General features: G+C 36.3%; 2 protein-coding genes across 6 annotated transcripts in view; one reads left to right on the forward strand and one right to left on the reverse strand.

Annotated features, from left to right (window-relative positions):
- Positions 1-14,104, forward strand: part of FNBP1L (formin binding protein 1 like) — a 62,173-nt gene extending 48,069 nt beyond the window's left edge. Inside the window, exons 10-16 of one of the 3 annotated variants that reach the window (XM_062581077.1) lie at positions 2,256-2,414; positions 5,694-5,708; positions 8,280-8,389; positions 8,975-9,107; positions 9,546-9,640; positions 10,089-10,237; positions 10,622-11,859. In XM_062581077.1, the coding sequence (XP_062437061.1) occupies positions 2,256-2,414; positions 5,694-5,708; positions 8,280-8,389; positions 8,975-9,107; positions 9,546-9,640; positions 10,089-10,237; positions 10,622-10,800 (840 nt within the window). In that variant the 3' untranslated portion in view covers positions 10,801-11,859. The other 2 variants (XM_062581076.1, XM_062581075.1) reach the window with 2 other exon arrangements.
- A 756-nt stretch (positions 14,105-14,860) lies between these two features.
- The window catches only part of BCAR3 (BCAR3 adaptor protein, NSP family member), a 77,901-nt gene continuing 69,637 nt past the window's right edge, over positions 14,861-23,124 (reverse strand). For all 3 annotated transcript variants that reach the window (XM_062581074.1, XM_062581072.1, XM_062581073.1), the window contains 5 exons: positions 21,774-21,889; positions 20,769-20,940; positions 17,438-17,549; positions 16,186-16,398; positions 14,861-15,393 (listed from right to left, as the gene is read on the reverse strand). In XM_062581074.1, coding sequence (XP_062437058.1) covers positions 15,206-15,393; positions 16,186-16,398; positions 17,438-17,549; positions 20,769-20,940; positions 21,774-21,889 — 801 coding nt within the window. In that variant the 3' untranslated portion in view covers positions 14,861-15,205. The remainder of the gene's footprint in view (positions 15,394-16,185; positions 16,399-17,437; positions 17,550-20,768; positions 20,941-21,773; positions 21,890-23,124) is intronic.

Genomic DNA, 23,124 nt, shown 5'->3' on the forward strand with positions numbered 1-23,124 from the left:
TGCACCTTTTGCAAGCTTGTGAAGTTTGTCTGAAAACATTAAGATTTTGAATATCTCATTGGTAAAGTGAACTACTGAGGCTCCATACCTTTCCAGAAGGTAAATCTTCTAGATAAAATGTTAATATGAAATAGATTTTTAAAGAAACCCTACGCTCAAGAAAAAAATTGAAGCAGAGAAATTGCTTGTTCCTTGTATAATTATTTTAGTTTGAAGTGACACTTTCTGTGCAAGATGCCTTCGTGAGTCAACAAAAAATTTATTAATATAAATATTGGCTCTATAAATGAATAATTTAATATATATATAGTTTTCTGTTAGGCTTTTATTTAGTGTTAAAGCATATCGATGAGTCATTTTAATGATGCCCACAAATTTCAGTGAGGCTTCTGCCTGATGAAATTAAAATCATTTATTATAGCAAACTATTCTTAGGCTTTTTTAGTGGTAGGATTTATTTTTCCGTTAATTTTATTCTAAGCAAGCAGATCTTCTCTACAGAAAGAAAGGGTATATGTGATTCTTTATTCCCTCTTTGGTGTATTATGCAACTGCAGCTGTATGTTAGCAATGAAAACTGATTGTTTACTTTTCATACAGTAAAACTATTAACTACAGAATCACAGAATCGGTAAGGTTGGAAGGGACCTCTGGAGACCCCCCTGCTCAAGCAAAGTCACCTAGAGCATGTAAAGCAGGGTGGCATCCAATTACAGTTTATCAGTGCAACATATTAGCATGTTTTATTTTATGTGGCTGCAGAGATAGGTGAGATTCAGCCTATTCTGAAATAAGATCATTACCAGTTTGAAAGTAAGACATCTTTGTGAGAATGGTCTCCCTTCTGTGGACAGTGAAGCTATGAAAATCCAGATCAGTTTACAGTCTGGACCTGGCACTTACTGTAATTACAATAAATTCCTTAGTATGATGGTTACTGAAGAAAGCTGGCAGGATTTTTGCCCCTCCGCTCTTTTTTTTTCTTCCCTTGTTTGTTCGTGTTGTATGTTGGCATTTGGATAGCAGCCTTTACTGTTTCCTATATGGAATCACAGCTATACATATGTATGTGCATACATACATGCATCTCTGCCTTAAGTGCCTAGAGGAAATGGAAAATTATGTCCATTTTCTCACGTTTTCTGGAGAAATGAGGAAAAAAACCCTTTAAAATCAGCAGCCAGGAGCAGAATACTTCTCATGATATGTATCTATTTTTAACTTCAAATATCATTTAAGGAACTTGATAGATAAGAAAGTAGATATTGTTATACTTGGGTAATATAAAAATATGCTGGCGTATTCATTGTGGCCTTTGGGCCTTGATTTAGCTGAAACTCTTGACTGAGCTTGACTTCAAGATAGACTATTTACCTATTTTTAATATAGTAAAAGACAGCAAAGTATTTTGGAAGGGGAATGAGTCATGCAGCAGAAGAATAGTAGAGAAGAAACATTCAAATGGAAAATCAGCAGAGGCATGAGAGAGAAAAAAGAGGGAAGCAATTTAAAACAAGTGAAGGAAGTTCTAGTGGCTACGATTATGAAAACCATGCAGCCATTGTAACAGTCCAGTTTGACTATGGAAATTGAATCTATTTTTTATTTTAGTCATTCTTCATGGATGTACCTAATGTTTCTATTTGTAGCTTACCTGTCCAGATGCACTGAAAAAAGATAGATATATAGGAGGAAAAAGCAAGCAAGAGTACCAAGGCTTCCAGAATGACTGTAACTAAAGTTGGAAAAAGCAGAACTTCTTGCTTTAAGAAAAGAGACAGGCAACTTTGGTATTTTTAGGATTTTGCAGAAGTTGAGTCTAAAGCTTTCTTAGATACTCCAAGTAATTTATTTGCAGTAATTTATCATTGGGAATACAGTCATCACAAAAAAATCTGACAGATCAGATCTCTTTATTTGCTAACTTTTAATTGAAATAATAGTAACTGGTTTATGAGATACCAAACTAAGAAGGGAGAAATTATTTTCTCTTTTGTACATCAAATGCTGTAGTACACGGTGTTTGCAGATCTTAGATACTTAGATACTTCTCTGCACCAACCTGTGACTGTCAAGATTAATTCATGACAGAAACCTGTTAAAGCCAATACAGTTGTAGTGTAAATGTATTTGTGGAACATGCTGCAAACTGTTTCTGTGTTGGATGGAAATTTTGTTTTTATAAGACAGAATTTTCATTTTAAAATCACTCTGAACATTTGGCTTATTTATTGCTTTCTTTATTTCCATATTAGCCACAGTCCCCACCCCTAACCCCTACTAGTTTATACACATCCAGTACTCCTAATGGGTCCCAGTATCCCATATTCTCCATTGAACCAGTGCATTATTGCATGAGTGACATAAAAACAGGGAAGCCCAGAATTCCTTCTTTCAGAAGCCTCAAAAGAGGGGTAAGTTTGATAACAAGTTGAAATGCATGATGGGCTATGAGCAGTGTGTTTGTGATGTGGCTTTTCTAATGCTCTTCACCCTCATTATAAGGCTTACTCTGTTAAAACACTCTGCCAGAAGGTCACTTTTAGGATATTTTGTTTCACATATAGATGTTTTGAACAGGTTAAAAAAATAAAAAAATACTCTTCATAACATTCCAAATACTTAAGCCCGAAAGAAGGGTTTTATAAAGAGGGTGCTCAGCATATGTATGATATCTTTTTTCATTGTTGTTCACATTCACAAATGTTTTCCTACCATCATGTAACATTCTTCTGCAGTAATTTATCATTGGGAATAGAGTCATCACAAAAAAATCTGACAGATCAGATTATCTTATTTGCTAACTTTTTATTGAAATAATAGTAGCTGGTTTATGAGATATCAAACTAAGAAGGGAGAGATTGTTTTCTCTTTTGTACATCAAATGCTTTAGTACATGGTGTTTGCAGATTTTGAAATGCTACTTTAATGCATTTTATGATTGATAGTTAAAATTGTTCTTGTTTGTTCAAGGTTCTTTTGGATAAAATTCATTCTTAACAAATGCCATTTTCTAAGATTTATCAATTCATTTGCTAATTTATAGTGGGTATATTCTGCAAATAGAATTTGTTCAAAAAACAATAAAAATGAGATGTTCATTGGTTTCCTAGCAACATATATAGTACTAGTGATAAATATACTGGCAGTTTCCTGTTATGTCAGTGAAACATAGGCTGTCCTGTTTTTGTAAGTTTTATGATATTTATTGATGCATATAATGAGATGATTAGATGCACTTGATTATATAAAACTGATGACTTTCTGATACTTGAAAACAAAATTGACTTGCTGTCTCAGTTTTGCATCAGCAATGACAAGCTACTATTGATGAAATGGGGAGATCAAAGTGCAACAGTTTTGTATTGCAGTAAAGTTAATGTTTTAGAGGTTCCCTCACCATCATTCTGAGTTATAATTAGTTACATTTAAAATCTGTTTATCTTTAACTCACATGGTGGCATGTTATTTCAGGCCGACAGGTATTTTGAGATTTATTCTTTCTACCAGCACCATTTTTAGATGATCTTTGTGGTCCTCTTAATTATTTATGGCAGACAGATTCTGCTTTCTCCCTCTGAATCACTTCTACCATAGTTTGTTTTGGTGATGAAGATAATGTTCCTTTGTTAGTACTCAGTGAGGAACTAGATAAGGTAGCGGTTGAAATACAGAGGTCTTGATTATGCCCCCTTTCTGTTGGTCACTAAATTTGTCAGCTTCTGGGTCATACAGCAAAGCCCAGTAGCATTACTAGTTCTAGAATTTCTTACTGAGGTAAAAGAATGTCTCCTGATAGCTACAGAATGTCATTGGAAAATGAAAAAACACTTTCCTCTAATTTTTGTATTTTTACCATTTAATTGATCATATTGTTGAAAGTAATTTAAGAGAGGTATTCTGTAATATTAACATGGATCATTACTATGCTACAAATCTGGTTTAACTCAAAAATCCTACAGTATCAAATACTTAATCTCTGTAAATCTACAGAATGAACATTTAAATTTTTTTTAATATTTGGAAATACCCTGATAGCATTTTAACATATACTACATTATCTCATACTAAGTGCCTTTTCAACTTCACTGTAAACTGTAATTCTAATTTTGTGTGACATTGATTAGTTTTATCTTTTTAATGTATTTTGATTCAGTGCTAGCTGCAAGTACATCATCCTGTGATTTTCACAGTTTTGTCCCTGTAAAACTTTGTCCAAGTGGTATTTATATGCAGAACTATCAAGTGGCATTTTAATTTGCTTTGGTTTCTACTGAGATTTATTCATGAGTTGACATGAGATCAGACACACACTGGATATTTTGTTTTACCTGCCCTGTACAGAATTTCACTCAAGACAGTTAAGATCACCAAACCAAATTTCCCTCATCCTGTGCTTCGTGCATCAGATTTTCCCCCTTTGGCTGTACAGGTAAAGCAGCAAACAGCAGTTCTAGTTACCAATGCATGCAAAACAGTAATAGGTTGTATAAAAAAGAAGTCTGAAGTATAGCTGTGCCTTGCTTTTATTAGTATTACTCTTACATAATTTTTATTATTCTCTGGATTCTAACATTTCCAGATAATGTTAGTGGTGATGAAAGGTCTTTACTCTTTGCCATTTGATACATAACCGGATATGTCATGAACAAGAAGTAAGATTTGCCTGTGTTTTCTTGGAAGACTCTCTGTAAAGGGGAAAAAATATTTATAGTCATTTTATGTCCTTGGACTTTATTAAGGTTTCTACCAAGCTATTGTTTGTGAAGGTGTTTCTCTTTCCTCATGTAGTTGCCTTTCTATGGCTAGAAATTCTGCGTGTGTTCCCCAGTCAACAGTCCTCTAACAGTTGCTGTAGGTGTGGTAAATGCAAGAAGTGCAAGTCATTGCTGTGGTAATGGAAGCTTCATTCCTAGTTGCTTGGTGTTTTGCTGGCAGGGCTTATCCAAAGTTGTTGAAAATCTGAAAGACCTCCAGAATGCTGTGACTTGTTAAACTCAAGATATGACACCTGTCATCTCATGTGTTTTATTTACTTTCTCTAAGAAGAAAGTTTTTACTCTTTGAACACATATTTTTATCTAGACTGAAGTATTTTCAGAATAGCAGCAATGACCAAAATATACTGTTTTTAAAAAATAAAAATATAAACTTTTAAACTTGAAAAGGAAGATTTTTGTGTGTTGTGTTGTTGTTCTACTGAGATAATGAAATAAATATGTTTTAAAAATTATATTTGTAGAAATGATGGTAGTGAATTGTTAGCTATAATTAACTAACTCTTTGCATATGGCTGACCAGTCTTTCCTTCATTGTCATCAAATTCTGCTCTTTTGTGTAGTGTTGGCTGTGTGTTTGTTTCTTCTCTTACAATAGAAGATACTAAGCATATTACTCAAAAATATTTAAATTCAAAAGTAGTCTAATGAAGTTGTTATAATTTCGTAAGTTAAAATACTTGTTATCATATACTGTAATTTTAAAATCAATAATTCTCAATGCAGAAATGCATTTCAGATTCTTGTATTTTCTGTTCTTATGCTTATAGTAAAATGTATTTTTTTTACTAATTACAATGTTAATCTTTTAAATAATATTTTAAAGATACATTCTTAGGCATTAATCATTTTCTTAACTAGTGGTTGCATGTGAATAATTTCCCGTTTCTTTCTGTTTTCAAATGAACTGTGCAGTGGTCGGTGAAGATGGTAAGCCCGTGTGCTGATCTGTCTGCTGTACTTCTGCTAAGATAGCATGAAAGTAATCCTTTGAAAGTGTTTCCATATCATAACTGCTTTAAATCAGGTGCTGAAATACATCTTCAGATTTTCCACCTCATCACAGTTGTCTTTTTAATCGTCTGTGCTTAATGTGAGATAATTGCACTTGTGATCTGGTTTCAACTAATATGTGATTTTGGAGTTTTAGCATTGACCAGTGTTCAGGAGCTGGTCATGATGGAAATAGTGATTTCTCTTTGTCAGGAAAATTGTTAAAGCAGTATAAAGTAAGTGTGTAAAAAGATTAAAAAACTTGTGCAAAGGAGAAATATTGAATGCTGTAAAATTCAGTCCTTTGAATTTAACCAGAAATTTGCAGGGGAGATGATCCTTCATGTTCAGGTATATTACAAAACTGTTATGTTAGATGAAAAATACATCTTGATAAATATTGTTTTCCAAAGTAAATCAGTAAAATTCATGGTAAGAATTCTGTTCTTCTGATTTTTTTTACTGTAGGATATTCTGTTTATAACTGACCTGTGCAGAGGAATGATGAAACAGGATGTTACCATCTTTTCTTGTTTCTTTGTAGCGTGTAAAAGGCAAGAAATGATTCTCTCCCCTACCTCCCCTCCTCCCAAAGAACTACTGCTGCTTTATGTTGGAAACACCAGATCTTGATTTCCTTTCTTGAATACTGTGACTAAGGAGGGTAGTGAGGTTACGATTTAATGAGTGCAAAAGAACCAAGTAGTTGAGAGGGAAGAAGATTTTTTTAAGAGGAGCGACTTAAAAACTTGGGAACTGTAAAAATTAAAACCACAGGCATGTGAGCCTGTGGTTGCTTCTGTGAAAATCCTGACAGTCAAGTTTCTGTCAAGTTTCTTACTGACAGAAGAAATGCTGTCCAGTTCGGTTTACCTCTGTGGAGAGTTACTATAATGGCTGGCGGGTGTGTGTGTGTATTCCTATGCTTAAAACAACTTACTTAATAGTTAAGTATAACATAACTTTCTGTCAGTAAGGTATGTATCTTATTTCCATCTTAAAAAGGAAACTGAGGGTGTCTGTCACCTGAGGGGAAGAATTTTCACAGCAAACTCAAAAGATACGTAAAAATCTCTTTGCGTGCTTTACACACCCAAGCTCTTCCATCCTGATTGCTACACAGACACAAGTTTGCACTTGTGTCAACAAGATGTCAACCTCTGCGGGTTTGGGGCTCAAAACTGTAGGTTGTCTTGAGGTTATTTTATTTTTTTTTTTTTTTAAGAATAACAGTGTTTGTAAATTAGTGGCATTTTTTTCCTCCCTGAAACATTCTTTGTTACAATTAAAAAAGGCGACTTGGAATTATTAAATAAGTTTTGATTTAAAGTAACAAGTTAGATCAAAATTTTGATGGTATAAAGGTGTTCTGTGTACTCTATGAACTTTTTTTTTTTCATTCTAGGGAAAATGTAATAGACCTTTTTAAGTTAATTCAGATCCACTTAGTGTGTTTTATAGTAAGACTGATGAACAACTGAAAGAGACTTATGATAATAATTTGGAATAAAGATCTAAATTATGAAATCATAGCATTTTTCTTTTGACAGCATCCAAATAGTTACAGAAAAACACAGTCCACATAAAGAATCAATCATACACATACTGCTGCTTAGATTTCTATTCTGACTGGAATTACTGTTTAGTAATTCTGAATCTAAATCTGTCCTTTGTAAAACTACTTCAAGTGCCGTGGATGTAATAGGGAAGTTCATGGCTCAGCTTTTCAAACTGCCTATTGTTTGGTGTACAAATTACTACTTACAAACCTGAGCTGTGACAGAAGATAGTAAGAGTATCTGATTAGCTGAAGTTGTATTTACAAAGTAATTTAAAACAAATCTTCTTCAAGATTGATAGGTAATTTTGTTCAAAACAAGGAATTTCAATTGTATATGTATGTTTCTGTTTATTGCTTTTGCAGAATATTGAGTTTCAGTAAGTGAATATTGTAGTTATATTTAAAAAAAAAATAATTGATGTTTTACTACAAATCTTTCAGAGTTTTGTATCTTGCTTTATTGCAAAAACCAGACTAAATTTGTGTGATCTATGCTATGATTCCCTGAAACAAAATAATAGAAGTCTTATCTCTTTTAGCTCAGTTGAAGTTACTCGAAATACGTTCTGGCTAGTATGTAGACAAAATGACTTTATGCCATAGTGACTTGTAAATACTAATACTTTTTCTCATGTGATTATTTTGATGTATATTCAGATGGGATAGACGACCCTTCTTCAAATCTCCTCATTTAACTGTAGCCACAACTGTGGTCTGTGCCTCCCCCTCCCCCCCCCCCCCCCAAGGAAGGGGATGGAATGAATGACTATGATCTGAGAGCAAGAACATGTATTTATTCCTTTGTGATCTTTTATAGATCTTTATGTTGAGTAGAGTTGTTAACAAGGCCCATCCTGCTTCCAGTGAACACTGTTCGTGTGTGGATATGTCAGTTCAGCTGTCTAGGTATATGCGTATTACTTGTTTAATAATATTTATACTTGCAGGGCCCTGCTTTAGAAGATTTCAGCCACCTGCCTCCAGAGCAAAGACGCAAGAAACTGCAGCAGAGAATTGATGAACTCAACAGAGAACTACAGAAGGAAACAGACCAAAAGTGAGTGAATTTTGGGGAGTTCTGTCATGGTTCTCTTTGTGTCTTTTACAGTCCTCTGCCTGAGCCAGTAGTGCTCAAAAGTTAGGGGAGAATGTGCTACCTTAGGCTGACTATTATGAAGCATTTTTAATCTATATTTCATTGTAGGTAGAGTCTGGTTTCATTGCCTCCTTCTGCTTCATTATAATACACATTGTGGTCATAATGTTGCATAGGAAATACTGGCTCTAAGTAACTGAATATCAGGGTGTAGGTCTGTCAAGCAAGAGGGATGCAACTTACTACATCAAAAAGAGCATTATGTAAGCAATTGCATGTAACAAACAGAAACAGTACTGACACTGGATAGAGAAGAATCAACAGTTGGATTCCTTGTATGCTTGTGCAAGAGGCAAGAAAGGAAAGCAAAATGCTAAGGTGACAGAATAGAAAAGTGTTTAGGAGTGGTGGGGGAGCTGTAGTTCTTAGTATCTAGGACCTCTAATTATAGGTCAGAATCTCATATGTGTAAACACTTTTTTTTTTTTAATGAACTGGTAGAAGTTTATGTGGGTTTTATAATTATGGGGTCTTGTATGTTGTTAGAGATGCCCTCATCAAGATGAAGGACGTTTATGAAAAAAATCCCCAAATGGGTGATCCTGGCAGTTTGCAACCAAAACTAGCTGAGACCATGAGCAACATGGACCGTCTTCGGATGGAAATACACAAGAATGAGGTTAAAATCTAAATTTTTTGGAAAATGTAAATGAATATTAACACAGTAGTTTGCCTTATGAATTACAAATGTAGCAGCCAGAAGAATACTTAAGAAGTTGTTCAGTTTTCCATGGGGTGCCTTATTTTCGGGTATGTTCCTCTAAAAAAGATACAAACTCTTAATAAGAGTCATTAATCACTTATTCTGCAATTCACTTTCACTATTAAAGAAGTGGGGTTTTTTTGTTACATTCTTGATTCTAACATGGAGCAAAGGCTAAACAGAGGGGATAGTTTCACACTTCATGTAAAATAAGTGTGAAACTTCACATGTGAATGCAGTCTTCATACAGCTGTGTACTGAAAACTAAACTGTTATACATGTATTTGTAAAATGACATTTGCTGTCTTAGAATTAAGTTTTCTTTAACATGAATATTTGTCTTTCCTCTTCAAGGCTTGGCTGTCTGAAGTTGAAGGTAAAGTAGCAGCCAGAAGTGACAGGCGGCACAGCAGTGATATCAACCACCTTGTAACACAGGGCAGAGAGAGGTCACTACTCTATCTCTACTGTTTTTATATCTTATGTTAGAATCAGTACTTCCCTTTGATTGTTAGCCACAGATGATGGCTATTCCTTAAGGAAAATCTTACTGGTTCCAAATTCTAGCATTTACCTCATGTTGTCATGGTAACATAAAAAATTGAGAGTCTAATTGAAACACCCACTCATTAAATAGCAGAGTGTTTTAAAACTATCTTACTCCATTGTATAAGGCTCACCAGTTTTGCATGGTTTTGTCAAATTTATGTTTTCTTATGGGAGTTCAGTCCCAAGCCTGTCAGCTTGAAACTTTTTCAGAAAATCATCTCCAGTAGTAAATGTATATGCTGCTAATAGGCATTCCCAGAGTAATATCCATGATGTATCCTGTGTGTGTTCAGAGTTCTGGAGCTAAGAACTCTTCAAAATCCTCATGTTTTAATTGTTGCGTTACAGCCCTGAAGGGAGTTACACAGATGATGCAAATCAGGAAGTTAGAGGCCCAACACAGCAGCATGCACATCCAAATGAGTTTGATGATGAATTTGAAGATGATGATCCGTTACCAGCAATAGGACACTGCAAGGCAATATATCCTTTTGATGGTAAGGTTAACAACGTATGTTCTTCTTTGACTGAAAGGTACCTTGACTAAAAGGCATGGTTTATTTGTTACATGGAAGACAGGTAAAATGATTTTAAGTACATTATAAGCAGTTGCTTATAAGATCAATGGAAAAACTTTGTAATTCATGGGCAGATTAGTACTGTTATGATGTTGTGAGGTATTAGAAAGCACAGCTACTGGCAAGTGCTCAGATTTACAAATGGGACCAGGTTTTTGTCTGCAAGCCTGCAGAACCACATGTTCACTTCCACGGATTTTTGATACTTCCTGTTTATATATAGTCTGGAAACTATATCCTGGGAGAAAGATTGCTTGAAATTCTCTTGTAACATGGAGACTTCATTGCCTCTTGTTTTCCCAGGTCATAATGAAGGCACTCTAGCAATGAAAGAAGGGGAAATTTTGTACATTATTGAGGAGGATAAAGGAGACGGGTGGACAAGAGCTCGAAGACATAATGGAGAGGAAGGCTATGTGCCAACATCATATATAGATGTAACGCTAGAGAAAAACAGCAAAGGTGCAGTAACCTATATCTAACAGTAAAATGGCAGTTTTCAGCTGTACGTTCCCCAGGGAGATAGTGGAAAAATAGTAAGTTGCACAGGTTCATGGAAAGAATCAGAGTGTCAGAGGGCAGCGGTGGGCTGTTGTTCGCCATGTGAGCTTGCTGTATTTCTTTTTTTGGAGATCTCAGCATTAAATTACCTTATGTTGGTCTGTAATTTTGACCAGTGTCTTCTGCTTTATTTAACTGATCTAATATTTCTGCTTTATGAAGTGCTAAATTTGATTCATCTATTAAACAGAAAAAGACCAAGATTCCTGCTTGTTCTATATAGTAGTTGATCTTTAAAAAATGTTTTTAAAGACCTCTAAAATTTACTGTTCCTTGTAAACTTGTATAACTTAAACTATATGCTTAAAACAGAGGCTTTTTGCTCTAGTAACTAACTGAGTTCAGTAACTGAAAATTATTTATTTCCTTCCGTTGCAAATACTTGGCGGCTTTCACCTCTTAAAGAGGAAAATGTTTTCTGATTCTGAAAGTTCAACAAAAACACTCAGGAAGAAGCATTACAATTAAAAAGGACAAAAAGTCCACTGACCTGCCTCTCCCCTTCCCAGTGGTTGTAGCCTAGAATATTGTGTATTTGACTCAACTTCGCTGTTTTAACTGTAGATTTAAAAAAAAAAAAAAAAAAAAAAAATGCCCACACGTGTAATGCTCATGTCTTTCTTACTGAATTTTAACCTCTCTCTGTCCTGAAAAGGGACTGTTTATAAATTCTTACTCGGTGCCTGTAAGCCAAGAGTCTTTGAATTGCATTGCATTTGGGTTGAAATCAAGGTCTAAAATGTACAGCGACTCCCTCGCTATTAAATCGCTAAGGTTTGGAAGCTACACCGCACTACTGCATTACTAGGGAAAAAAATAGCTAAACTAAAAGCTGTGTCTGTTATTCCTATTAAGAATGTATGTGGAATTAAGTACAAGGCTAATAACCTAACCTCTGGGAATGGCCTGTTAGAACTGAGCACGCTTTTCTGTTTTCTGAAGGTCTTCAGTAACTGTGTTCTTTTTTTTTTCCTCTTGGACTACAGGTTCCTGAAGCGGGTTTCTGAGAAAATGGGCGAGATCTTGAAGGAGGTTACATGCAGCTGCTTTTTTTTTGGGGGGGGGGAGGAGGGAGGGTATTAGCTGGGAGGCCCAGTAAGCAAGGGGAAAAGCTAGTTGCATGAATGCATGCAGACATATGTTTAGTCACTAACATTCTTAGCATTTCCCTACATAGTTAAGGATGTATTACAAATTCTTAAATTTCTGCAGCAAAATAGAGCTCCATTACCAGAGTAAAGAGGCAACTGCTACTAAAATTGCTTAGTCTTATTGGCCTTCATTTTCAAAGAGGCACAAACTATATTTTAGGTTGTGCTACATTTTGGTTATCTCAATTATGCTCTTTTCCAACTGATTGTAATAATTGGCAGTCATTTAGAACCATGTCACTTGTCAGTCTGCCTGTGCCACCTCCATGCTCGCCCTTAACCCCCTCCTGCATGCCTAGCACAGTCAGGCGTGTCTGCGTAACATATTATTGTCATCATTGCTTCTTTTACTTGTAACAAACCATTCTGTTTAAGTATCTTCAGCACTAGTTTCATCCCAGTATCCATGTATGCTGCTATAACTATTCCACTGCAACTACCATTACATTCCAGTTTTTGACATAACTGATATGAGATCACAATGTATTTATGTTGGTTTGGGGAAATAATACATCTCAGCTCTAGCCTACAATGCAGTCAGAGAAACTCCCAGAACTGTGGTCCATCTTCAGCACTTCAGTAACCTAATGTGAGCACTGAATACCCAGAACACCACCAGAGAGATTCACCACTGCAAGCTAATGACTGTTTTCAAGGTCAACCACTTGCCATTCAAATGCTGCCTTAAACTAGAGTGCCTGAATCTGTTGATTGCCAACACTACCACTTACAGTATCCCACAAAGGGCTTTGTGTCTCAGCTCTTTCTATAGCGCTGCAGCTGCTGAGGTAGCCATGGTAGGTGTTTTCTAGAGCTCTATTTTACCGGATACATGGTGCATCATGAATTTTATACATTGAGACATGTATCTCTTCATTTGACTTTAATATTTTTAGAAATATTTTTATGGAAACTTTGTCTCTTCTTAGTTTTTGACTATGAAGTTCCAGTTTTAATTACTGCAGTGCTTGTTTCCAGGTGATGCTTCATTGTATGGACCAGTTGAAATATGAGTGATACTTCGTAATGATCTATGTGCACTTTTACTTGTAAACAATTGAAATTTGGATATGTTTATACATGTAAATATAGTTGTCTGCAGTGCCCCTATTGCTTATGTTGTCTTGCCTTCCATTTGTGGTTCTATTAATAAATACATCATATCTGATTTATTAGAGTAATAAGAATTAGACTAGAGAGGTTGGGGGGAGGGATACTTGTATCAATCAAAGCTTGTCAGCCCAGCCACTTGCTATGTGGGGAAAGAAATAAATAATAGGTAATAATCAAAACATCCTGGTTTGGGGGCTCTGAAGCAATATTTGGATGCAGCAGCGCTGGATTCTTTTTAATTTCAGTGTTACTAGAAATTGTACTACCAGTAAAGCTTGAGTGATTTGTGTAGAGGTTTATTCCTTTTCTTATGTACACCACTATTACACAGCTTGACCTAGTGTATTACAGTTGGGGGCTATTAAACTCTAAAGTTTAGATTTTTGGATATTGTATACAGGGTTATTTATATAATAATGTGACATTACTCAATACTGACAAAACTACAGGTGTAGTGTTTTTGTTATTTTTGGTTTTTTTTTGTTTGTTTTTTTTAAGCTAGTGCTTTTTTATTTTAAAGTTAGAGAAGAGGAAGAAATGTGATCTGTGTATTTTCTGCTAAAGGGCCTGTGGTTTGCCTGGCTAACAGCTTTGCAGGTTAGTAGTAACTCTTCCTGGTAAAGGAAAAATGGTCTTCTCACCCTACTGTTTGTTTGTTTTTCTAAACCCAGAATTTGCTTCCTTTGGAGGCAGGTTCCATTCATGAGGGATAGTGCAACTTGTATGAGGGTTATTAAACATAGGAAAAAAATTATTTGTACTTGCACAGCTAGTTATAAATCACTTACTCTGAAATTCTGAATGTGAGTTGTCTTAAAGAATCTTCCATTTTTCCAGTAATTTTTTATCTATCTTTTCTTCTGTGCACAGGTTGATTTCTTAAATGTTAAATGCTTTGTTTAAAAATAGTGTTCTCTGTTGAGAATATTTTCATGGAATAAAGAAATCTTTTCATGTCTAATTTAGCTTCCCCATTTGTGTTCTGTTAAGATTGACAGGGAGACTTACTGACTGACTTACACCTGTGACTTTGCAGGTGGTGGAACAGATGCTACCTGTTTGGTGTTGGTTGGTTTTGTTGTTAGCCTGCCCTCCTAGAATATTTTTCAAATGTAACCTCTCACTTCAGAACTAGGCTTACTGACAAAGAGCAAATTCAACTCTAATCACAGTTGCCTAAGTAAGTATTCATATGCTTCTATATGCAACAAAGTGGAATTTGCCACTAAAAGTGTTCTTTACAGAGGAAATTAGATTGCTTTATGTTTATGAAAACTGCTAATAATGTATGCTTTGGCTTCATCCAAGAAAAAAAGTACATAATGCTTATCAGAGTGATTCACCTCAGTTACTGAAGTGAGTTGAATATACATATGCCCATATTTACTCATATCTGAAAGTGTTTTAATTATTATAATTGTTTGTTCTTACCATGTCATCATGCATTCGTGGCAGCACAGCTGTTGTGCAGGCTCCAGCAAGACAAAACTCTAGCCTACAGATGATGTATTAGCAAAATAAATTGTTCCAACATACATAAAACCAATTTTTTACTGTCATAGGTCCAGTGAAATTTGAGCCTTCAGTTGTGGTCACAGATAAAGAATCATTTCTGCAACCATAGTTGGCAAATTATTTTGCATAAAGATATATTTTAATTCACAATTCTATGTACACTGTTTTATAGTTATCTAAGGAATATTACACAACTGCAGTGTCACATACTTAATCTATACCTTTATTTACACTATTTATTTGCTTCATTTTAATATCTTTAAGATGCCTAACTCCTCCTAGATATTAAAACGTTACAAGTTTGGGGAAAACATGGAAAGCTGTAAGACTGTCTTACAGGAGTAATCTTAATCATTCAAAGGATCATAAAATGACTTGGTGACACAGTAAATAAATAATTTGTTTAGTAATCAGTAGTTTTAAAACAAGTGTGCATTGTGCAGTTGAAGTTCTAAACATCTTGTGAAATGCTAGAGGTTTGTGCAGTATCAAATTGCCAAAAGGAAAGCAACAGTTATTTCAAATTTAGCATTTAGTTTACAGACTCTTAGATATTTAGTTGTTCCACCTGCTTCACTGGAGGAGGTTCCAGTTTTCGGGAAAGTGCAGTTAAAATCTGGCTGAATTTTTCGTATCTTTCATTTTGATTAACTTGTGCTCCTTTGCTGCCCCAGAGCAATCTCATTTGAAATTCTGTCTTGAAGATCTCACTCATCTCTTCGTCTGGCTGGAAACCTAACAAGCAAAAAAGAATCCCACAGTATCACCATTAAGCATTTTTTTTTACTTAGAAGAAAAGGCTTTTAAAATATATTCTTTCCAAACAACATTAGCTTTAATATGCTAGGTTCATTTTGCACAATGGTTTCAAAAGCTAGGAAAAAAGTGAAAATCCTTTCAATGTGTTGTGTTCCTAGCAGCACTTAATAGCTCCAGGCTATCCTTTGTTCAATTCTAATTTAATTGTCTTGCATCAACATTAAATATTATCACTGATGTATAGATGTAGCCTGCAGAAATACTTGATTTTTTTTCTCATTGTCATCTTTTTCATTGCAAGTTTAAAATACAAAGTCAAGTAGTTAACATGTTATTTACTTTTTGACTACAAGTGGTTAAGGTGTCAGAGTTGCATCTTGCCTTGCAGTAAAGAATGTTACTGTGGTAAACAGTTTTATTCGCAAAGTCAGAGCAGAAATTTTGAACTGTACAGAAGGCTGTAAGTTATCCCCAGTCCCTACGGTACTTTTAGTTTGGTTCCTAAAAAGACAGTTCAGGATCTTAAATCAAGACTTAATAGGTGTTTCATACTGGTTACTGGAAAACTACCTGTGATGAATAATCTGCTCTCTCTCTCTAAACAATATTGCTGCTGCCCCTGAGAATGAGTTTCCTGCAGGACATTTGCTGCTATTTCAGTTCTTATGAAAGAGAAGAACTTCTTGCAGTGACTTTTAGCATCCTTTAAATAGAGACCTTTCCTCAACCCACACGTTCTGGTAATTCACAAAAGTTTCTCCTCCCTACCTTCCAGCATCTGCTCTGCAGTCACCCGGTACGTTTCTGCATTCTGTGCTATCTGCCGAGCGGTGGCCAAGTGTTTGAGCATTATTTCACAGCTTTGGTCAGTGCTTTCCCACAGGTCCATCCCTTCAAAAATGACAGCTTGCCGCTCCATCAAGGTAACAAGAGGCATCAGCAGTGGCACTGTTATGTTGTTCTGTGGAGCACCAATGGTCTCTGGGATAAAGAGCAACAAACCAACCATACTGTCAGAAGTTCTAAAACCTGCTAAGTTAAGAAGGTATTGTAACTGCAGCATTATCTTTCCAAAACAGAAACAAATTTATTTGTCTTCCATCTTTCAAATTAGCACCTCATCTCAGTCATATCCATACCTCTATCTACCTGTGTACATATAGACATACATACACACACACACACAGAGGAAACCTACAGTTTCCAGTGAGTTTGGGAGTAGTTGCAGTGGTGATGGGGCAGTCAAGATCAATTACAGGGTTGCAAACTATTTGCTACAGGGAAAGGCCCTGCTGAAATACTAGATAGTGGCATAGAGCGCAAGAGCACTAAGAGGCTTTTAAACATTTCAAATTGTGTCATTGCCTTCAGGGCAATTTCCAGTAATTTCTGTGGGGCTAAAAGTTTTCCTTCTCTCCCCTCTTCCTGAGCCAGGGAAGTGTTTGGCTCTATTATCTTCCCCTCAGATCCCTTTAGAGAATACAGCTGCGAAGAATGATAAAGAGCAGCAGGAACTACTTGACTGCTTCCTGCAAATGCAGGCAGCAGGCGCACTTTACGTGATCAGAGGAATTACTGACCCATTCTTTGTATTCCAGCATTCGTCCTCTGCTCCAATAGGGAAAGCAAAACCTGCCAGAAGTCAGTTTTTCCACCCTGCATAGCAAGAGGGAGACTTTTGTCCACTGTCCGTCTTTGAGGTGAGATGATGAAGATGCAGGTTCCTGTCAGTCCCTGCTCCTCGTGAGCTTTTCCCCCCAAAGGGCCGGGGGGGAAGATTTGAGCAGACGAAGAATATTACATTTTGCATAGGTGCATGATGTTTGGCTGGCAGATGTTTCCTTCTATTCTCATGTGTTATATTGCATTACACAAGTTCATGTAGTTGCTTTTAACACATGATACACAGCTATCACTATAGCATCTGCTGCCTCTCCTACACAGACTCCTCAAGAGTTGTAAGGGAGAGCTATAAGGGTGGACAGAAATCAGAGTCACTCATGCCCACTAGTTCACTCACCTTGTCCTTCATGCAGAGCTTTACTAAATGGCTTCAGCTGTTTTTCATATGTAATGGCAGTCTGAGTGTAATGATGTCTTAGAGAAGTCCAAGTTTGTTCTAACCTAGTGACCTGTTCAAACAAAACAGAACAGCTGTTTCAGACTCCATAGCAATTCACATGGAAAACACACTGCTACTGGCAAAGTTTGATTAGTCTGAATTATTCAGTAGTACACTGTCTTTAGATAAGATACAGCTACTACAGAGGCTTGAGTCCAACATTAGATTCAAAATTTATTAAACAATGCCGCTTTTCTACCAGTGGTATCTTTCTTACAACACATATTCCCAAGATATGATCTCTTGTGGTACAGGACTGCTCCCAATTCAAGAAAATAATTGGCTCACTCAAAAGAAAGCATGCAGAATTTCCTCCTGCCAACTAACTGATGCAGCACTCAGTTTGCATTATGGAAAACTTTCTGTCAAGCCCTTCAGAGCAAACCTGAAACCTTGGTTCTACTCCACTGAACATGCAAGAAAAGACCAACAGATTAACTGGTAAGTCTCATCATTATCAGTCTAGTAAAGCAGATTCTGCATACGCAGGTGCTGTAGAAGAAAGAAAACTAAATTTCTAAGTATTTTTAGTTCAAAAGATTAAGTAAGTAAGTACACTGAGAGGGAATTTTCATGCCTGACTGGAGAATTTCGCTTGAATTGTTTTATTCAACTAATGTCTTAATAAAATCTATGTGGATGCAGAAATCATCTAGTTGGCCTGTCTTTGGGCAAGAGGAGGAATCACCTCTTTACCAAGCTTGATGGCCATCATAGCTATCAAGCCATTTGTGTAACTTTTTCTAAAGGTCTTTAGAAATGGAGACTCCCACAGCTGTCCAAATAATCCAATCAATTTATGCCAGGGCTTTACCTCCTACAGTTTTTCCTGACACAAAACTTGAGTCTTCCTGTTTGTTTGTAATTTAAAAGCTTGCTAATTCTGATCCTACTCACTAGCGACATGCAGACCAGTCTTACTTTTGAATTAGCTTCCACATTCTTGGAGGCTACATCCTCAAGCTTTACATTTTTTCAGCTAAATAATTTACTCAATCTGTTTCCATTTTTTCCCATTTCCTAAAATCCTGATCACTTTGGTTAGTCCACATTTGACCTGTATCCAAAACCGAGCATTGTATTCAAATTGAGATCGCTTCATTGCTCGGTAAAAAGATTCATTCCCATGCATAAAGGTAAGACATCTGTTTCAGTGTCCCCTGTTGGAGCAGCAGGGTTGCTATTTTTATATCTTTCTGCTGCCATGTATCCTTTAGTAACTTACTGTCATCTCTGATCCAGATTTAAGCAGATCTACGCATAATTTCTCAAATCTAGATCATTAATGAAAACATTCAGCTTGGATGCAACGATCTCTAATTTGATACATTCTTCCATTTACATAACTATGATCAACTTACTTCCTTTTTTTCTAACCACTTAGGTACCCCCAGAAAATTTTCAGCCAGATCATTTTTTTCCCTTGTTTATGGAAATGCTGTATCTTGATTTCAGTAAGTTACTTCCTCTTCACTGTTTTCTTCAGAAAGCTAGTTGCAGAACAAAGTTAAAGCAGCAGCATAAATACACTGTAGCTATTACACATTTCCTATCTTCCAGGGCTTTACAGATAGTTTGGTACAAACTTCTTTGGAAACTGAAGTTAGGCTTACAGCTCTCCTCTGCCTCAGAGCTCCCTTCTAATAGTTTCCATTTCCTTTCTCAAGTCCCTGTATCTCAGCTAATCCTGAGGCACTCACAAAAGTAATTTTTAACAGTTGAAAGACTCTCAGCTCATCCTAAAATACTGAAGTTTCTAGGTGATGTGTGAAAACATCCGCGTTCTATTCTTCTTTAATTCTAAGCTGAGAATCCTTCATACCATGTTAGTCATCCACACAGTTGAACTTTTTACTGAAAACTGATGTTTCTTAAAAAAAAAAAAAAAAATCGCATCCAAACCTTTGATTTCCTCACTGCCATTTGCTGACAACTTTCTATTAGACAACAAAGACAATGCTCTCCTAAGTTTTACTCAGTATTTACAAGTTGATTTCTTATTAAATTGGTGCCTCATTAGTAGGATCTCTTTTGTGCTGTGAACTTTAGATTTTCTCTCTGTATTTCCTGTACTCATCCTACTTGTTTTTGAGATCAGGAAAGAGCTTATGATTTAGCCAAGTTCATCTCTTACTACACTTTCTAACCTTCCTCCAACTGAAAAGAGCTTGCACTTAGGCCTTCACAGATATATTTTTCTGAGAAACTACCCTATCTTCTTGCTCTCTTATGATTGAGATTTTAAATCTGTCAGATCCAAATACTGAGATCAGGCTTCTAGAAGTAAGTTAGTTAGTTCACTGTTCTTGTTTTTTCCTGCTCCTATCATTTCAAGATCATTTTCATCTAGTCTGCCTCTTACTGTTTGGAATCAAACCGAGAAGAGCCTACTTCATTACAAAAAAAAAAAAAAGTTATACTATATTCTAAGAACTTGTCAGACTGTGCTCTGCTGCATTTTTCCTACATTCCTCAGCAGATGTCTGCATGATTAACATTACCCATCCCCACCAACAGGTATGTGTGGAAGAATCTGCCAGTTTACATTAGAGGGCATCAAAGTAGGAAGATACAAAACTCAGGGTCTTTTTTTTCCCTTTTATTGCTACCTGTAGACTTTCAGCAGGTTTAACTTCTACACTTTCAGTCTCAAAACTCATGCATCCTTCCTGCACTTCTTCCCACTAGAAATAACTATGCTCTTTCACTTTTTTTTTTTTTTTTTTTTTGGGGGGGGGGTCAGCATTATTCCTCCTTAATAAAACAGCAGTTTCAAAAGATCATCTGAACACAGCAGGAAAGTTCATAAACATTTCAGCAACATGCAAAATGAGATGCATCAAGACATCAAGACAACACATTATCTGCAACTGTAAATATAGTTGCTTCCTGATATGCTCATTTTTTTCTCACAGGATTAAGCCATTTCTTGCACCATTAAATTGCATTAACACATAAATTTGCGTTATATTGAAATATAATGAAGCCCTGTTTTAGAAAAAATTTTCCAGTATATTTGGCATCAACAAGAATTAGCCTACTATCATAGCTGTTAAGTTCACAATGACTAAAAATAATCCTGATTTTCCTGTCTGTGGGGAAGTGAACTTTCTGTTGTGACTATCTCTTTAGTTTTGAGACAATTACATAAGGACCAAAATTAGTTTAAATATATCAAACCTATCAAACAACTCCAGGTTTTGGAACATAAAGAGAAAACAGTTCTTACCTGTGGCATTTCTAGTGCCTTCATAATAGCAGAAAATGCATACAAATCCCCCAATGAGTCCTTCAGCTCCACCGCTACTTGGATGATCCTGTTTAATGTTGCAGCTCTATCTTCTAGATTTCCTGTGCAACCGAGGATATCCACAGCTATTCCTATTGCCATGGTATTATGCCTAGAAGGGAGATAATTTATACTACTGGTTACCAATTATCAAAATGGTAATTATGCTGTACATGTATTCAGAGATCAGTTTGAAAGTATATTTTAGTATCTTGACTGGGCTCAGCAAACTGCATCACTTGCATCATCTTTGTAGCAAGAGCAGTAATGTCAATGTACGGAATATAGATATGTTGGCTTTGAGTACATGGGTTAATAAATTTTAATCGGTATTATTAATAGATATTATTATGGCACAGCTATACCTTCTATGACACTTCATCGGGGGCGTTACTACCTGATCAATGCCCTGTACGCATGGTAGAACAGCAGCTGCTGAGTTCACTCAGCATGACTGCTTCATACCAACCGGAAGTTAAGAGTTGCTTTTCTATTTTACTCCGTACTGGAAGAGATCAGGAACACAGAAGCTGTCAGTGGCTAGATGTTAGATGGAGGTCTGCAATACCTTATGATATGCTAGCTCACTGGCTTGAGCTGCTAAAGCTCTGAACCCCAAATGATGCTCATGGCATAAATGGCTGAACACTCCTGCTGGAAACCAGCTCATAAAGGAGAGCTGATGACGTTTGGCAGCTCTAAGATGCTGCTTTCAGTATCATTCTGCTTTCCCTGTATTACATTAACAGAGTTGCCCCACAATTTTCAGGAATTTCCCTATGCAAATAGAAACGATACTTTATATAATCACTGAGTTATCTTCTATACACACAGATTCAGAAAAGCATGCAGGAGAGCAGTCTTCGATACTCTGATGTCAAACACACGAGTGCTGTGATCTTCCAGCCATCTACCCTAGAAATGCAGAGTAACAGGAACATTTACCTTTCAATTAGGTCAAGGCGCAGCTGATGTCCATAAGGCAACGTAATCAGTTCAAGACCAGAGTTCACTCCCATGACCTTCCTCATCTCTTCGGAAACTTCCAGTATCCTAGCCACCTGTCAAGTGCAAAAACCTGTGGATGAGTTTTGAAACTAACTTATTTCAAAAAAACCACTAGCCAACCAGAAGTACTCCAGGTTAGTGGAGAGCATATACAGCTGAGTATACAGTGCATGACAGGATACAGTCATTTAGGAATAGCTTATGCCTACTCAGTACTTTACACAAAAGGATCAATAAAATATTCTTGCAGAATGATTTAATTTCCGAAAACATTAAAGTCACAACCAAAACGCTATCTTACATACAGACATCAGTCATTATAGGGACTTTATCAAACTTATGTCCTATATTTCCAGGAGATGCATATACACACTGTGGGAAATAAGAGTGCTCCCTCAGCCTGATTCTTGTCAAGGCAGGAATGCTCTTGGGCCCTAAGCATGTACAGGTTTGTTTAACTTTTATCATTTCTGAAAAGAGGTTGTTGCTCAGAATGTTTCAGATTATGCCACAGAGTTCTGATGAGGATAAATTAATAAAAGGACTTCAAGAAGGACACTCAAATCTGAGTGACTAACAAAGTCAATATGTAAAATAGACATCCTCACCAATTTGTCCTTGCTTTCTAAACATACAGTATTAGTGACTGGTTATACCAATCACAATTATCTATGCTACACAAGCAAAACCACATTTATCTGATAATCTCACATTATCTGCTGGTTTAAAACCTGTATGTTGATACATTTGCAAACCAATCTGCCCACTTTTTCTGGTACACCCCATCAGCAGGTTTCCTTGGTTATGAAAAGACAAAAGCAATCTGGGCCAAACAACAAGTCTAACGGTGCAACACCTAGCACTGTAGAGAAACCTGTTTCACTTCCGGATAAGCAGGAGTATTGTGAAGCCTCTGGAGATGTACTGATTACACCTCCTTCTTCACAAAGATCCCTCTCAGGCATGCAAGTGGCCATATTCGCTCCTTCATGTAATAATGAGTTTTTCACAAAATAAAGTTCCTAGAGGACTAGCAACTTCATTATTTAAAAGGATGACTGAGATACTGATGCAACAAGAAGACATAAGAACTTCAGCCTTATCACAGATCTCAGTACAACACATCTACTCTGGCCCAGTTCACATGCCAATCTGCTTGCACATGCTATTCTTATCAGTGCAATAGTAAGCAACAAGTTTCCAAAAAATCACAGCTCTCAGCTCTTCTAGATGAAGATAAGATACAGCTATTTCTCTACTTGTCCCAGCTAGTTACTGTTCCTGCTCC

This window comes from Rhea pennata, chromosome 8, assembly GCF_028389875.1.
Source record: "Rhea pennata isolate bPtePen1 chromosome 8, bPtePen1.pri, whole genome shotgun sequence".
Classification (NCBI taxonomy): domain Eukaryota; kingdom Metazoa; phylum Chordata; class Aves; order Rheiformes; family Rheidae; genus Rhea; species Rhea pennata.